The following is a 16,994-nucleotide window of genomic DNA, read 5'->3' as shown; positions in this document are numbered from 1 at the left end:
TTGACCTCGATTGCTGTGCCTGTTCATCCAGGCCTTGTGTTCCTACAGTGGTTTGACTTCGATTGCTGTGCCTGTTCATCCAGACCTTATGTACCTAGGTGGGATTGACCTCTGTCCTCGACTGCTTTGCCTGTCAGTCCGGGCCTTGTGTTCCTTCAAGTGTTTGACCTCGATTGCTGTGCTTGTTCATCCACGCCTTGTGTTCCTACAATGGTTTGACTTCGATTACTGTGCCTGTTCATCCAGGCCTTATGTCCCTAGGTGGGATTGACCTCTGTCCTCGACTGCTTTGCCTGTCAGTCCGGGCCTTGTGTTCCTACAATGGTTTGACTTTGATTGCTGTGCCTGTTCATCCAGGCCTTATGTGCCAAGGTGGGATTGACCTCTGTCCTCAACTGCTTTACCTGTCAGTCCGGGCCTTGTGTTCCTTCAAGTGTTTGACCTCGATTGCTGTGCCTGTTCATCCAGGCCTTGTGTTCATACAATGGTTTGACTTCGATTACTGTGCCTGTTCATCCAGGCCTTATGTCCCTAGGTGGGATTGACCTCTGTCCTCGACTGCTTTGCCTGTCAGTCCGGGCCTTGTGTTCCTACAAGTGTTTGACTTCGATTGCTGTGCCTGTTCATCCAGGCCTTGTGTTCCTACAATGGTTTGACTTCGATTGCTGTGCCTGTTCATCCAGGCCTTATGTCCCTAGGTGGGATTGACCTCTGACCTCGACTGCTTTGCCTGTCAGTCCGGGCCTTGTGTTCCTTCAAGTGTTTGACCTCGATTGCTGTGCCTGTTCATCCAGGCCTTATGTCCCTAGGTGGGATTGACCTCTGTCGTCGACTGCTTTGCCTGTCAGTCCGGGCCTTGTGTTCCTTCAAGTTTTTGACCTCGATTGCTGTGCCTGTTCATCCAGGCCTTATGTCCCTAGGTGGGATTGACCTCTGTCCTCGACTGCTTTGCCTGTCAGTCTGGCCTTGTGTTCCTACAAGTGTTTGACTACGATTGCTGTGCCTGTTCATCCAGGCCTTGTGTTCCTACAATGGTTTGACTTTGATTGCTGTGCCTGTTCATCCAGGCCTTATGTCCCTAGGTGGGATTGACCTCTGTCCTCACCTGCTTTGCCTGTCAGTCCGAGCCTTGTGTTCCTTCAAGTGTTTGACCTCGATTGCTGTGCCTGTTCATCCAGGCCTTGTGTTCCTACAATGGTTTGACTTCGATTGCTGTGCCTGTTCATCCAGGTCTTATGTACCTAGGTGGGATTTACCTCTGACCTCGACTGCTTTGCCTGTCAGTCCGGGCCTTGTGTTCCTTCAAGTGTTTGACCTCGATTGCTGTGCTTGTTCATCCACGCCTTGTGTTCCTACAATGGTTTGACTTTGATTGCTGTGCCTGTTCATCCAGGCCTTATGTCCCTAGGTGGGATTGACCTCTGTCCTCGACTGCTTTGCCTGTCAGTCCGGGCCTTGTGTTCCTTCAAGTGTTTGACCTTGATTGCTGTGCCTGTTCATCCAGACCTTGTGTTCCTACAATGGTTTGACTTCGATTACTGTGCCTGTTCATCCAGGCCTTATGTCCCTAGGTGGGATTGACCTCTGTCCTCGACTGCTTTGCCTGTCAGTCCGGGCCTTGTGTTCCTACAAGTGTTTGACTTCGATTGCTGTGCCTGTTCATCCAGGCCTTGTGTTCCTACAATGGTTTGACTTCGATTGCTGTGCCTGTTCTTCCAGGCCTTATGTCCCTAGGTGGGATTGACCTCTGTCGTCGACTGCTTTGCCTGTCAGTCCGGGCCTTGTGTTCCTTCAAGTGTTTGACCTCGATTGCTGTGCCTGTTCATCCAGGCCTTGTGTTCCTACAATGGTTTGACTTCGATTACTGTGCCTGTTCATCCAGGCCTTATGTCCCTAGGTGGGATTGACCTCTGTCCTCGACTGCTTTGCCTGTCAGTCCGGGCCTTGTGTTCCTACAATGGTTTGACTTTGATTGCTGTGCCTGTTCATCCAGGCCTTATGTGCCAAGGTGGGATTGACCTCTGTCCTCGACTGCTTTGCCTGTCAGTCCGGGCCTTGTGTTCCTTCAAGTGTTTGACCTCGATTGCTGTGCCTGTTCATCCAGGCCTTGTGTTCATACAATGGTTTGACTTCGATTACTGTGCCTGTTCATCCAGGCCTTATGTCCCTAGGTGGGATTGACCTCTGTCCTCGACTGCTTTGCCTGTCAGTCCGGGCCTTGTGTTCCTACAAGTGTTTGACTTCGATTGCTGTGCCTGTTCATCCAGGCCTTGTGTTCCTACAATGGCTTGACTTCGATTGCTGTGCCTGTTCATCCAGGCCTTATGTCCCTAGGTGGGATTGACCTCTGACCTCGACTGCTTTGCCTGTCAGTCCGGGCCTTGTGTTCCTTCAAGTGTTTGACCTCGATTGCTGTGCCTGTTCATCCAGGCCTTATGTCCCTAGGTGGGTTTGACCTCTGTCGTCGACTGCTTTGCCTGTCAGTCCGGGCCTTGTGTTCCTTCAAGTTTTTGACCTCGATTGCTGTGCCTGTTCATCCAGGCCTTATGTCCCTAGGTGGGATTGACCTCTGTCCTCGACTGCTTTGCCAGTCAGTCTGGCCTTGTGTTCCTACAAGTGTTTGACTTCGATTGCTGTGCCTGTTCATCCAGGCCTTGTGTTCCTACAAGTGTTTGACCTTGATTGCTGTGCCTGTTCATCCAGGCCTTGTGTTCCTACAATGGTTTGACTTTGATTGCTGTGCCTGTTCATCCAGGCCTTATGTCCCTAGGTGGGATTGACCTCTGTCCTCACCTGCTTTGCCTGTCAGTCCGAGCCTTGTGTTCCTTCAAGTGTTTGACCTCGATTGCTGTGCCTGTTCATCCAGGCCTTGTGTTCCTACAATGGTTTGACTTCGATTGCTGTGCCTGTTCTTCCAGGCCTTATGTCCCTAGGTGGGATTGACCTCTGTCCTCAACTGCTTTGCCTGTCTGTCCGGGCCTTGTGTTCCTACAATGGTTTGACTTTGATTGCTGTGCCTGTTCATCCAGGCCTTATGTCCCTAGGTGGGATTGACCTCTGTCCTCGACTGCTTTGCCTGTCAGTCCGGGTCTTGTGTTCCTTCAAGTGTTTGACCTCGATTGCTGTGCCTGTTCATCCAGACCTTGTGTTCCTACAATGGTTTGACTTCGATTACTGTGCCTGTTCATCCAGGCCTTATGTCCCTAGGTGGGATTGACCTCTGTCCTCGACTGCTTTGCCTGTCAGTCCGGGCCTTGTGTTCCTACAAGTGTTTGACTTCGATTGCTGTGCCTGTTCATCCAGGCCTTGTGTTTCTACAATGGTTTGACTTCGATTGCTGTGCCTGTTCTTCCAGGCCTTATGTCCCTAGGTGGGATTGACCTCTGTCCTCGACTGCTTTGCCTGTCAGTCCGGGCCTTGTGTTCCTTCAAATGTTTGACCTCGATTGCTGTGCCTGTTCATCCAGGCCTTATGTCGATAGGTGGGATTGACCTCTGTCCTCGACTGCTTTGCCTGTCAGTCCGGGCCTTGTGTTCCTTCAAGTGTTTGACCTCGATTGCTGTGCCTGTTCATCCAGGCCTTGTGTTCCTACAATGGTTTGACTTTGATTGCTGTGCCTGTTCATCCAGGCCTTATGTCCCTAGGTGGGATTGACCTCTGTCCTCGACTGCTTTGCCTGTCAGTCCGGGTCTTGTGTTCCTTCAAGTGTTTGTCCTCGACTGCTTTGCCTGTCAGTCCGGGCCTTGTTTTCCTACAATGGTTTGACTTCGATTGCTGTGCCTGTTCATCCAGGCCTTATTTCCCTAGGTGGGATTGACCTCTGTCCTCGACTGCTTTGCCTGTCAGTCCGGGCCTTTTGATCCTTCAAGTGTTTGACCTCAATTGCTGTGCCTGTTCATCCAGGCCTTGTGTTCCTACAATGGTTTGACTTCAATTGCTGTGCCTGTTCATCTAGGCCTTATGTTTCTAGGTGGGATTGACCTCTGTCCTCGACTGCTTTTCCTGTCAGTCCGGGCCTTGTGTTCCTACAATGGTTTGACTTCGATTGCTGTGCCTGTTCATCCAGGCCTTATGTCCCTAGGTGGGATTGACCTCTGTCCTCAACTGCTTTGCCTGTCAGTCTGGGCCTTGTGTTCCTACAAGTGTTTGACTTCGATTGCTGTGCCTGTTCATCCAGGCCTTGTGTTCCTACAAGTGTTTGACCTTGATTGCTGTGCCTGTTCATCCAGGCACATGTCCCTACCAGGGCTCGACCTCTAACGCTGTGCCTGTCTGTCCAGCTTTGAGCTAGAATATAGTTTTCATGACCTTCATAATACTGGCCATTTTCCCAAGCTGTTTTAGTTGCTACATTAATGTTTCTAGTGCTATAGAAAACTGGTGGTAGTTGTACTCTAGTTCATCCTCTCTGTTCCCATTGTTTACAGTACAAAGTCAACATAGGTTGATATTGCAGATTTGGACTTGAGTAGCAGTATTCTTATTTCTGAGAGCTCTTCAAGTTCCTTTGTCATCAGCTGAAGTGCGTAAGTACAGTCGGTATTCATTAGACGCCAACGGTATACACTAGACGCCAACTATATTCACTAGACGCCAACGGAAACATCCCACTCTAGGGGTGAACACGTTCTAGGGAGTCCTTTCCTGCACAAAGGAAAGGGAACTCTCTCCTGGGCCAGCCTGTCTTTCCCCTATCAAAACCACAGGGACCAGACTACCTCCACACTGCCAGCCTGTCTTGCCCCTATCAGCTTTCTGCCACTCTGCTTTGCTGCCATACACCAGATGACTCACTTAACTCCTTGTGGTGTTTTTGCCACTCTCATGGTTCCTCAGTGTTTTGGTGCTAGTCTATCTGCTTGCTATGTTCCCTCTTCATTGTGCTGTTGGATGTCAATGCCATTTGTCTTGCCGCTTTGCCTGTCGTGCTGCCTTCGATGGTTCATGCATCTGCTATCAGTGCTCTCTTTTGAAGCTGTGATATGTTTTTGACATTCTCACTGCTGCTTTGTGCCTTTGTTAAAGCACTCTTGCCACTTCTGGTACCCCTTTGCACCTTTACAGTGCCTTAGGCTATTCATGCCACTTTGGTGCCACTTTGCCACAGTCTAAGTACCTTGGACCTCTGTTGTTGTTGTGAGGATTGCTCCCCAGAAGTTTTATGAAAATTGATAAGAAAACCCCAGTTCTGCAGCCAAAAATAGGCTGGAAATCCTTCCCCCATTGACTTTAATGGGAACCGGAAAACGTATTAACATATCGACGTATCAGATTCTCCATACGTCCAAATGCAACAGAAATGACCTCCGACGAATACGTATCACGAATGCAATTAAATTTTTTTGGCTGCACATCCCTACTGTCTGCATCAACAGCAGGGGGTGACAGGAAATTGGAATCAGTTACCAACAAAGGCCCTGAACTTGGCAATCAGTGTAACAGATATGTATGGGAAAATAAGTGTGGGAGCTTGCTGGGTGGACTGGATGGGCCGTTTGCTTTTTTTCTGCCGTCATTTCTATGATTCTATGTTATATATTTCTATGAGCAGAAGCTATTTAATTGGTTTCTATCTAAACATCTTCTTCTTCAGTGCCATCGGTTATTCCAGAGTCAACTTGTTTGCAGTTCTGTAGTCTAACTTACTTATTCATCTCAGTTCAATAGCAGTGTTTGCCATAGTGGCTTCAAAGAAATGATTCTCTAACAACTAATCAAACACTGCCATTGCCAGAGTGGCATAAAGACAATAATTCTAATTCAACCTTCATTTCTGTACTAATCAAGTGAGAACCTAAGAAATTGGACCAGCATACCTGAATGATATAAATTAAACCCAAACCTGCAGTCATGTTTTTGGTTCAAGTTTCTGCCATGTCTTCATCTAAGCGTTCTGACATGTCCTTGTCTAAATCTCCTCACTACATCTATGTCTCTGTCTTCAGTATGTATACTTCTTCACTTCAGTTCAAATCTAAGAATCTTCAGCTCCTGTCTTTGGACCCTCGATTCCCCTTGTTAGTATAAGGAATACCTTAATTTCCTCTGTAGCTGAAGAGAAGAGGATTGAGGAGGGGGCTTTGAGGAGGGGGCACTGTCACGTTGCTGCTCATGGTAATGACTGCAAGCAACTTACTTGCCCCCAATGCCACGATGCCCTACTCTCCACAGCCTGGAGCACCGCTGTCCTTGGTTCTGCCTGGCCACCACTTCCATTTGGCTAGGGAGATGCTGCCATGTGTTGCCTTGTGGCAGTGAGGCCCCGCCAACACTGCCACATATTCATGTGGCTGGGAGTATCGCTGTTGCTATCTTCTTTGCGGCCCAGGCCACTGTTCTCCCTCTCTGCTGCCAGCACTCTCTAGGTATGAATGCATGCCTCTGCCTAAATTTAAAGGGCCCATGATGGGTAAAACACTATGGCCCTTTTTGATGATGCATTCCTGCAGCCCTATAAAGGGGCTTCTCTGCTGGTCTCTCATTGCCTTCCCAATGGATTGTTAGTACTATCAAGGTCTTCTGTTGTTTGTTACATGTTCCTGGTCTATTGGTTCCTGGTTTTTGTTTTTAGTCCTGAGTCCAAGTCTTCGCCATGTTCTGGTTCCTGTCTTCAGTCATGAGTACAAGTCTTTTTTCCTCTGTTCTATGTTTGTTCCTGGTTCCTGAGTCTTCTGAGTCCTCAGAGCCCTGCACCCAAGACCTGTGAGCACGTGGAATATGACAAGCCCACAGCAGGCTGTATAGGTTGTGTCACAGTCCATGTCCTGGGGCCAAGTTTTCCAAGTCTTTGGAGTTCTGTCTTTGTCCTCAGTTTCAGTCCAAGTCTTCATTCTCAAGTTCTGAGTTCCAAGTCCCACAGGCATGCCTGCATTGTGGTCCATGACCAGCCCCTAGTGGGCACTGAGTGCACCTCATAGCACTAGACCTGCTTCCAAGCTTTCAAGTCCATTTTTCTGGGTCATGTCCATGGAGTCCATTCTGTTTTATTGTTCCAAGTCAAGTTCTGAGTTCCTAGTTCTGGTCTCATGGAGCATGTTCAGTCAGGGATCTCCTTGTTCTTTGTTCCTTCTTCCAAACCATGTTCCTCATTCTTGGTATCATTCTTCATTCCAAGTGATGTTCCTCATTCCAAGTGATGCTCCTTGTTACAAGTCATTTTTTAGCCTTCAGTGCCTTCATCTAGTTCAACGTTTTGAGGTGTCACCATATTTCAAGTCATGTTCAAGCATTCATCACATCTTGAGTCTTCTGCCCTAGTCTGTCCTAAGGCACAAGCCATTATTAAGCGGCAGGGCCAGAAGGGATAGCGCGTGGCCAGAGGGCTACCACAGACACCAATATTGTGTTTCTGGGTCTCGTTCCTATGCGTGTAGGTCAGCGGAGGCTTGAGTGTTCCAAGTCTCCAAGTGCTTCAAGTCTCCAAGCCTGTCCAGCCCATTTATTTATTTATTTAACATTTTTCTATACCGACCTTCATGGTAATAGCCATATCAAATTGGTTTACATAAAACAGGGAGGAACTTCACAGTAAATAAATAATCAATTATCATTTAACAGAAGGAGCAAAAAGTTACAATCAACAAGGAGGCTAAAACTTGGAAGCATAGATAGCTGAAAAAAATGGAGTAGAGGAGACAGATAACTGATAACCATGCCCATATGCACTTGTCTACCAATGGTGCGTTCCTTGGAGCTCCGCCCCAGGGTTTTATGGATAAGTGGCACAAATCTCCTATATGAGCATTTGTAATCCTAATTTAAGCATTTACATGTGTAGATTTCACTCGTGCATTTTCCTTAGTACTTGGGTTTTACACAATGTAACTGACAACGTTTTTTGTCATCTGTGCATGAAGGAAAGTACCAGTTTGTGTATCTTAATTTAATTAAATACCTCTGGTTCTTAAGCCTGAAGTCCCCCCAGTTAAACCTGACCGTTCACCCAGTAATTGTTGTGTGTCCCGTCCATGCTAGGCCTGCGCCCAGGCCTGCTCACCTTGGTTCTGTCCCAGTGGGTCCTGGGCCATCCTCTCCCGCTGCTGCTGCCAGCACCGCCCATCCGTGGCGTCCTACGGCAGTGTCGGTCCAGCCTCATCCCTCTGGCCTAGATCCACACTGGGGTGTGGCATATTCTCCGACATCGGCCCTGCCCCTAGGCGCGTGCGACCGCCCAGCCTTTTAAAGGGCCAAGGGCGGGAACCAGCTACACGGCATGGTCTGATGTCACGAACCAGTCATAGTATTTAAACGAGGCCCTGTCCCCCAGGACCTCGCTTTGGCAAACGGGTCTACACTTAGGTGTGTTGAGTTTGCTGCATTCTGATTCTCGGTGTTTCTGCTTGTTTCTGTGTTCCTGCTTATTCCTGTGTTTCAGCGTATTCCAGTGTTTCTGCTTCTCTCGTGTGTTCCTGCTTATCCTGTGTGTTCCAGTGTTCCTGTGTCCTGTGGTCCTTCCTGTGTCCTTACCCAGGTAGTACGTTCTCGGACTGATCTCTTGGTACTGACCTCTGCTTGCCTGTCCACTCTCCACATCTGCTGCCTGGAACTGACCACTGCCTACCTGACCACCCTTTTCATCTGCCACATGGAACTGACCACCTCCTGCCTGACTATGCTCTACGTCTGCCGCCTCAAACTGACCACTGCCTGCCTGACCACTTTCTTTGTCTGCCACCTGGAACTGACCACTACCTGCTTGACCATGTTGACTGACCTCCGGAACCTGACCCTTGCTTTGGCTGACCACCCTCAGACTGATACCCTGGCTTTGACCTTTGCGCTAAATTCACAGAATCTCTTTGCTGTTCTTGAGACTGCAAGGTCCACCTGCCTCGATGCTCATCGTGGCCTACCTCAAGCTAGACTATTAGGCTCTGCCTATCCTGCCCGGAGTACCTTCTGTTCCTGGACTGTACCATCTTGTCCTGGTCTAGCTTGCCTCCTTCTAGAGAGCGGATCACCTTTACTTGTGGTGGGCACACCTCTCCATCATCTCTCTGGGAGACCCTATGAGGCCCACCTAACTCCTGGCAGTCCGGAAATTCAAGGGTTCAACCTGCGGAGAACCCGGACTGTTATTGGTGAAGTTCCAGCAAGCCTCTGTCTCCTCATGTGCTCCGTTGCCTGGTCTGCAATCCACTCCGGAGTTGGGGCATCTCTTCCTGACCCACATTTTTCATCTCCATGGACTCCCTCAGGAGATCATTTCAGATTGCAGCCCCCAATTTGACGCTAAGTACTGGAGGTCCTTATGCCAAAAATTCAACATCATGCTCAACTTAGGAACATAAGATCATAAGAACATGCCATACTGGGTCAGACCAAGGGTCCATCAAGCCCAACATCCTGCTTCCAACAGTGGCCAATCCAGGATATAAGAACCTGGCAAGTACCCCAAAATTAAGTCTATTCCATGCTACTGTTGCTAGTAATAGCAATGGCTATTTTCTAAGTCAACTTAATTAATAGCAGGTAATGGACTTCTCCTCCAAGAACTTATCCAAACTTAACTGCACTAACCACATCCCCTGGCAACAAATTCCAGAGTTTAATTGAGTTGAGTGAAAAAGAACTTTCTTTGTTTAGTTTTAAATGTGCCACATGCTAACTTCATGGAGTGCCCACTAGTCTTTCTATTATCTGAAAAAGTAAATAACTGATTCACATCTACCCGTTCTAGACCTCTCATGATTTTAAACACCTCTATCATATCCCCCCTCAGCCATCTCTTCTCCAAGCTGAAAAGTCCTAACCTCTTTAGTCTTTCCTCATAGGGGAACTGTTCCATTCCCCTTATCATTTTGGTAGCCCTTCTCTGTACCTTCTCCATCACAGCTATATCTTTTTTGAGATGTGGCAACAAGAATTGCACACAGTATTCAAGGTGCGGTCTCACCGGAGCGATACAGAGGCATTATGACATTTTCCGTTTTATTCACCATTCCCTTTCTAATAATTCCCAACATTCTGTTTGCTTTTTTGACTGCTGCTGCACACTGAACCGACGATTTCAATGTGTTATCCACTATGACATCTAGATCTCTTTCTTGGGTGATAGCACCTAATATGGAACCTAACATTGTGTAAATATAGGATGGGTTATTTTTTCCCTATATGCATCACCTTGCACTTAAAAAAAAACAAAAAAAAAAACAAGGGGACAACCTATGTCGTGGAAGGAATTTTATTAACAAGCCAGACTCCGGCCGAGTTTCGCCAAACAAGGCTGCATCAGGGGCTAAAAGTTTAAAAGTAAAAATTAGTTAAAATAACAATTTAATACAAAACAACATGTATATAACTTAATTAAAAGGTACATAGAGTTCATATTACCTCAAACCACAATCGCTGGTTATATGAGACTACATATCCTATGTAGTAAAAAAGACGGCAAACCAGACCTAAATGTACATAAGTGTTATACATAATCAAATGAGGAAAACAATAAATATAAACACATTTCAAAATAAAAATATATATTAAAAAGCAAATTCCTTGATTATTCTCTCACTGCTACATATTCTAGTAGGTCAACCTAGGTATAATATTTCCACCGTCTTCAGTTTTGAAATATAAAAAAGAACTCTACAGAAAAAATAACATAATGATATTTATCTCGACTACACAAGGGTTACCTTTAATATTTAAAAGTTCTCAAACCTTAACCTTATATCAAATTTATGCAAGAAATAACATCTAATATGAATTAAGGATTAAAATGAAATAATCACATTTTACCAAAGAATGTATTACAATATCTCACTATAAAAAAACGCAAAGGATAGTGACGTCATAACTTGCCAATTGTTTCAAAAATATCTTTTGGATAGTAATCTACATTCAATATAGGAAATGATAGTCAATATTATGTACACCTTGTTACAAATTTTAAAAGAGGCTTTTTAAAAAAGACATCCACTAGCAGCTGTTTACGAGTAAAAATTGGCCATTGTATGTTCCCCAATTGAACATCGCGGTCTAAAATTGCAAACGGCATATTTAAAATGTGTAAAGCCACTTTAAAACAATTGTTACTAAAACAAATAAGAGTTGTAAACAAACCCTAAGGATAACTGGTAACATTTATTTTTTTATTTATGTAGGGTTTTTATATACCGATGTTCTTGATACAGATCAAATCAACTCGGTTTACATAGAACGATAGTACATTAACAATAACTAGTCAAACCTCAAAAGAGGAGACAGATTGGGAGCAGAAGGTAAAAAGTTACATTATAACAAGGGTGAATAACTTGGAATTGGAAATGAAGAGAAAGGTAATCAGAGTAGAGAAATATAACAGAGAGAAGGGGCTTGGAGCCAACCTCAGGAGAATAACTCTAGCATTATAACATGATTATATGACATTCTGCTAGTTAATGAAGTAATATGAGATGTTTGAAGAACAGCTGATTGGATAATATCTTAGTAGAATATAGTCTAGGAGACAGGAAAGGCTCTACCGAAAAGCCAAGTCTTCAGTTTCTTTTTAAAATTTATGAGGCAGGTTTCCTGTCGGAGGTCTGGGGGTAGTGTATTCCAGATGGTGGGGCCTGCTGTTGAAAAAGCCCGGTCCCTGATTGTTAATCTTTGTACCTTTTTGATTGAGGGAACATAAAGGGAACCCTTATAGGCATCTCTCAAAGGTCTAGCTGAAGAGTGTAATTTGAGAGGGTGTAGTAGGTCAAGGGGAGTCTGGTGGTGGATGTTTTTATGGATGATGGTGAGAGATTTGTGGATAATTCTAAAATTAACTGGAAGCCAATGTAGGTCTTTTAGTATAGGCGTGATGTGATCTCTGCGCTTAGTTAATCTGGAAAATTATTCAAGAAACAATTTTTTTGTTACTATAACCTCAAAAAACATCAATTGAGATGCATAGAGTTTCTGAAGACATTAAAGCTCTGTAACTATGTTTGTATCACTATAAACCACACGAAAAGGAGGTGAAGTCATATCCTCTCACTGTTGTCAATCATGTCTATCCTGAGATAAAAATTACTTTCTATATACTTAATCCATAAAAAAGGAGGGCCACTTATTGCATATGTGTAATACTAATCATATCGCTAATCTATTATGGTTAAATATTATCTCAAAAATAAATAAATCTTAAGTCATATACCATCAAAAAAAATTCAATTAATTCTATCAAAATTCAAAGGAATATTCAAAAGCAAAACCTGTGATAATCCAGGGAGGGTTAATAGTGTCACATCGTATCCATCCTATCTTAAAACCTTCATATAGACACAACCAAAAAGTTAATAATTAATAAATAAATACATAATTGTAACAAATATATCTTTCAGATAATAATTTCAAAAACCGAACTTGATCCAGTTTATATTTAGACATTAATATTGTTTCATAAAAATACACCATCACCCATAACTTAAACCAAACAATCGCTAAACAGACAAAATTCAACCATTATGTATTCCCGGACTTAGCATTGTAGTCGGTAACTACTTTACACCCACCCCTAACAGTGGGCATATTTAGAACATACGAAACTACTTTGAGAACCGATGTTACTAAAGAAAACCACAACTTGTAAACAAACCCTGATCTCAAATAAAAACACCATTATCGATAAAATAAATTTAGCATCTAAAACAAAAAAGGTTAATATTACCTTAAAAACGCAAAGATTAACCATAAGCAAGGACTTGCTCACAGTGTCTGAAAACATGTAAGCTCTTTAACGATGTTTATACAGATATCATAACAAACCGTGCGAATAATTAATGATGTCATATCCTCTCAAAAAACATTTTAAAGAAATACATTAAATTCTTCTTATATATTCAGCCAATATAAAAAAAAAAAATTAACTTACTGAATGTCAAATTCTTGAGCAAAAGCAATTCACAAAAAACAAAAAAATGATCTCTATGGAGGGTAGTGATGTCACATCCTCAGCATTTTAACAATCGTATTCATCCCAACCATGAGTTTTTACGAAGGCTTGCCGAAATAATAAAATGAATAATCCCAGGGATACATAACCTAAAATATAAGTAAGATAAGACCACGCCAAATGTTACAAAAACACTATATTGTATCCGTTTCTGTCATTAATATTGGGGTAGATTTTCAAATTGGCGTACTTTTGTTGGCGCATCAGGCGCCAACAAAAGTACGCTGGATTTTAGTAGATACGCGCGTAGCCGCTAAAATCCGGGATCGGCGCGCGCAAGGCTATCGATTCCATATAGCCGGCACGCGCCGAGCCGTGCAGCCTACCTCCGTTCCCTCCGAGGCCACTCCGAAATCAGAGCGGCCTTGGAGGGAATTCTCTAACACCCTCCCCTCACCTTCCCCTACCTAACCCACCCGCCCAGCCCTGTCTAAACCCCCCCCCCCTTACCTTTGTCGGGGGATTTACGCCTCCCGGAGGGAGACGTAAATCCCCGCGTGCCAGCGGGCCGGGACGCGGGTCTGGAGGGCGTGGCCATGCCCCCGGACCAACCCGGGCTGTAACCACGCCCCCGGGCCCGCCTCCGACTTACGCGAGTCCCGGGGTCTGCGCGCACCGGTAGGCCTATTGAACATAGGCGCACCGGCGAGCAGGGCTCTGAAAATCCGCCCCATAGTGTGTTAATCTAAACAATGCAATAGACACTAAGGGCCTCATTTTCCATGCAAATCAGGCTTTTTATTCGTGCAGTGGGGAAACATCACATGCCGCGATGGTTTTGCGAATCCATCTTCGCGGTGCACGATATAGAGAGAGAGAGAGAGAGAGAGAGAGAGAGAGAGAGAGAGAGAGAGAGAGAGAGAGAGAGAGAGAGAGAGAGAGAGAGAGAGAGAGAGAGAGAGAGCGAGCTGCTATAATGTTTACTCCCTAGACAGGTATTTGTATCCCTATGGGAGGCCCACCTAGTAACTCAAGGTGGGGATTAGGTATGAGTGTAGGGGTTGGGGCCACTTTCACATTCAACATGAGAGGTACGAACAGAACAGTGGTCTCTTGTGAAGATTTGATGGCCTTCGGAGTAAGGAAACTCACTCCAAGATGAGATTTGGGCAATGTTCTCTCCACCTAGCTTGATGGACACTCTACCTGGGCAACAACAAGCTAGGTGGAGAGAACATTGCCCAAATCTCATCTTGGAGTGAGTTTCCTTCCTCCGAAGGCCATCAAATCTTCACAAGAGACCACTGTTCTGTTCGTACGTCTCATGTTGAATGTGAAAGTGGCCCCAACCCCCTACACTCATACCTAATCCCCACCTTGAGTTACTAGGTGGTAGAGATGTGAATCGTGTCCTCGATCGTCTTAACGATCGATTTCGGCTGGGAGGGGGAGGGAATCGTATTGTTGCCGTTTGGGTGTGTAAACTATCGTGAAAAATCGTTAAAATCGTGAGCCGGCACACTAAACCCCCCTAAAACCCACCCCGACCCTTTAAATTAAATCCCCCACCCTCCCGAACCCCCCCCCCCCAATGCTTTAAATTACCTGGGGATCCGGCGGTGGTCCAGAACGGTGGCGGTCTGGAATGGTCCCCTCAATAGAATCGTGTTGTCTTCAGCCGGCGCCATTTTTCAAAATGGCCACCGCAAAATGGCGGCGGCCATAGACAAAAACGATTTGACGGAGGAGGTTGTTCCGGACCCCCGCTGGACTTTTGGCAAGTCTTGTGGGGGTCAGGAGGCCCCCCCAAGCTGGCCAAAAGTTTCCTGGGAGTCCAGCGGGGTTCCGGGAGCGATTTCTTGCCGCGAATCGTTTTCGTACGGAAAATGGCGCCGGCAGGAGATCGACTGCAGGAGGTCGTTCAGCGGGGGTTCTGGACCGCCGCTGAACGACCTCCTGCACTCGATCTCCTGCCGGCGCCATTTTCCGTACGAAAACGATTCGCGGCAAGAAATCGCTCCCGGATCCCCACTGGACTCCCAGGAAACTTTTGGCCAGCTTGGGGGGGCCTCCTGACCCCCACAAGACTTGCCAAAAGTCCAGCGGGGGTCCGGAACGACCTCCTCCGTCAAATCGTTTTTGTCTATGGCCGCTGCCATTTTGCGGCGGCCATTTTGAAAAATGGCGCCGGCTGAAGACAACACGATTCTATTGAGGGGGCTGTTCCGGACCGCCGCCGTTCTGGACCACCGCCGGATCCCCAGGTAATTTAAAGCATTGGGGGGGGGGTTCGGGAGGGTGGGGGATTTAATTTAAAGGGTCGGGGGTGGGTTTTAGGGGGTTTTAGTGTGCCGGTTTTCCTGCCCTCCCCCTTCCCCCGATTTACGATTTTTTAACGATAAATCGGGGGAATTGGTATTGTATCGTGGCCCTAACGATTTTTTGACGATTTAAAATATATCGGACGATATTTTAAATCGTCAAAAAATGATTCACATCCCTACTAGGTGGGCCTCCCATAGGGATACAAATACCTGTCTAGGGAGTAGATGCTATAGCAAGGCTCTCTCTCTCTTTCTTTCTCTCTCTCTCCTGTGAACCCTATAATCAAAACAGCTATTCCCTAAGGAGTAGATTTTGAAAGGCATATACGTGTACCCCCCCGAAAACCTACCCCAATAATTGCCAGGTTCTTGTGGCCTATGTTGGAAACAGGATGCTGGGCTTGATGGACCCTTGGTCTGACCCAGCATGGCAATTGCTTATGTTCTTAAATGACTTAAAACCAGTATCTGTTGCTTTTGATGAATTGAGAAAAATTGATGACTGACTAGATTTCAACACTGGTAGCCAAATACATATGATTGGGACAACTTGTACATTGATAAATGTATCATTCTTTTATCTGCAATCTTTTAATCTCTTTCTCTATATCCTAACAGATTATGGGCACTGAAGCAATGGAGAAGGAGAATAAGACATGGACAACAGGATTCATTATTCTGGGCTTTAATAAACATTCTCATCAGGAAACCTTAATTTACGTAATAATTATCCCAGCCTTCTTCATCTCAATTCTGGGAAACCTTGGGTTTCTAACATTAACGTGGTCTGACCATCATCTCCACAAACCCATGTACTTCTTCCTCAGTAACCTGTCCTTCATTGATATCTGTAACACCACAGTCACTCTCTCAACAATGCTGCAAAGTCTCTTTAAAGGGAAAATATTCATTTCCTTCTCTCTATGTATGACGCAGCTTTACTGTTTCATGATTTTCATAGCTACAGAATTCTACCTTCTCACGGCCATGGCCTATGATCGCTATGTGGCAATATGCCACCCTTTGCATTACTCACTTATGATGAATAAAAGGATATGTGGCGTATTGGTAGCTGCTTCATGGATAACTGGTTGTCTGGTTGACCTTCCCATTGAAGTTTTCATATCCCAGTACTTTTTTTGTGGTTCCAATGAGATTAATCACTTCTTCTGTGATATCAACGCATTACTAAAATTGTCCTGTAGTGATACCCACAGCCTTGAAATACTTGTACTGTCTGAAGGTTTATTTTTGGGTATCATCCCATTTCTTTTAACTCTGTCATCCTACATCTTTATCATTGCAGCCATCCTAAAAATCCATTCTACTGATGGGCGAAGCAAGACCTTCTCCACATGCTCTTCCCATCTCACAGTTGTTCTTCTTTTCTATGGGACAATTATGTGTGTCTACCTGAGGCCAAGTTCAATGCAATCAGCAGAGCAAGACAAAATATTTGCCCTCCTGTACACAGTACTAATCCCCATGCTAAACCCCTTGATTTATAGTTTGAGAAATCAAGAAGTAAAAAATGCCCTCAGAAAAGTCATCATTAGGAAATAATATGAAATGGAAAACGTATTATATCCTTCTGAAAGTCTGCCAGGAACTAGCCCAATGCTGATGTATAATATACTGTAAAACTATGAAAAATTATTAAAAAGTTAATCAAATCTTAGCTTGATTATTTTTTAATTTTGTTTTTTTATTTGGCTGCTTGCTTATTTATTTATGTATTTATTCATTTTCTACAATGAGGATTTTCCAAATAAAAGGGCTAAGTTAAAGAAAGAAGAGGAAAAGCATAG

The 16,994-nt window shown here is 45.0% G+C and overlaps 1 protein-coding gene across 1 annotated transcript; it reads left to right on the top strand.

Moving 5' to 3' along the window:
- The first annotated feature begins 16,173 nt into the window (after nt 1-16,173).
- On the top strand, nt 16,174-16,749 carry LOC115077791 (olfactory receptor 1F1-like). Its single transcript, XM_029580078.1, has one exon. It carries the CDS (start codon nt 16,174-16,176, stop codon nt 16,747-16,749), a length of 576 nt encoding a protein of 191 aa, XP_029435938.1.
- The last annotated feature ends 245 nt before the right edge of the window (nt 16,750-16,994 follow it).

This window comes from Rhinatrema bivittatum, chromosome 16, assembly GCF_901001135.1.
Source record: "Rhinatrema bivittatum chromosome 16, aRhiBiv1.1, whole genome shotgun sequence".
Lineage (NCBI taxonomy): Eukaryota > Metazoa > Chordata > Amphibia > Gymnophiona > Rhinatrematidae > Rhinatrema > Rhinatrema bivittatum.
This window is presented reverse-complemented; position numbering and strand designations above follow the sequence as displayed.

What these genes read in the sequence shown, in the direction of transcription:
- LOC115077791 (XM_029580078.1), top strand. Translation starts at nt 16,174, where the DNA reads ATGGCCTATGATCGCTATGTGGCAATATGCCACCCTTTGCATTACTCA.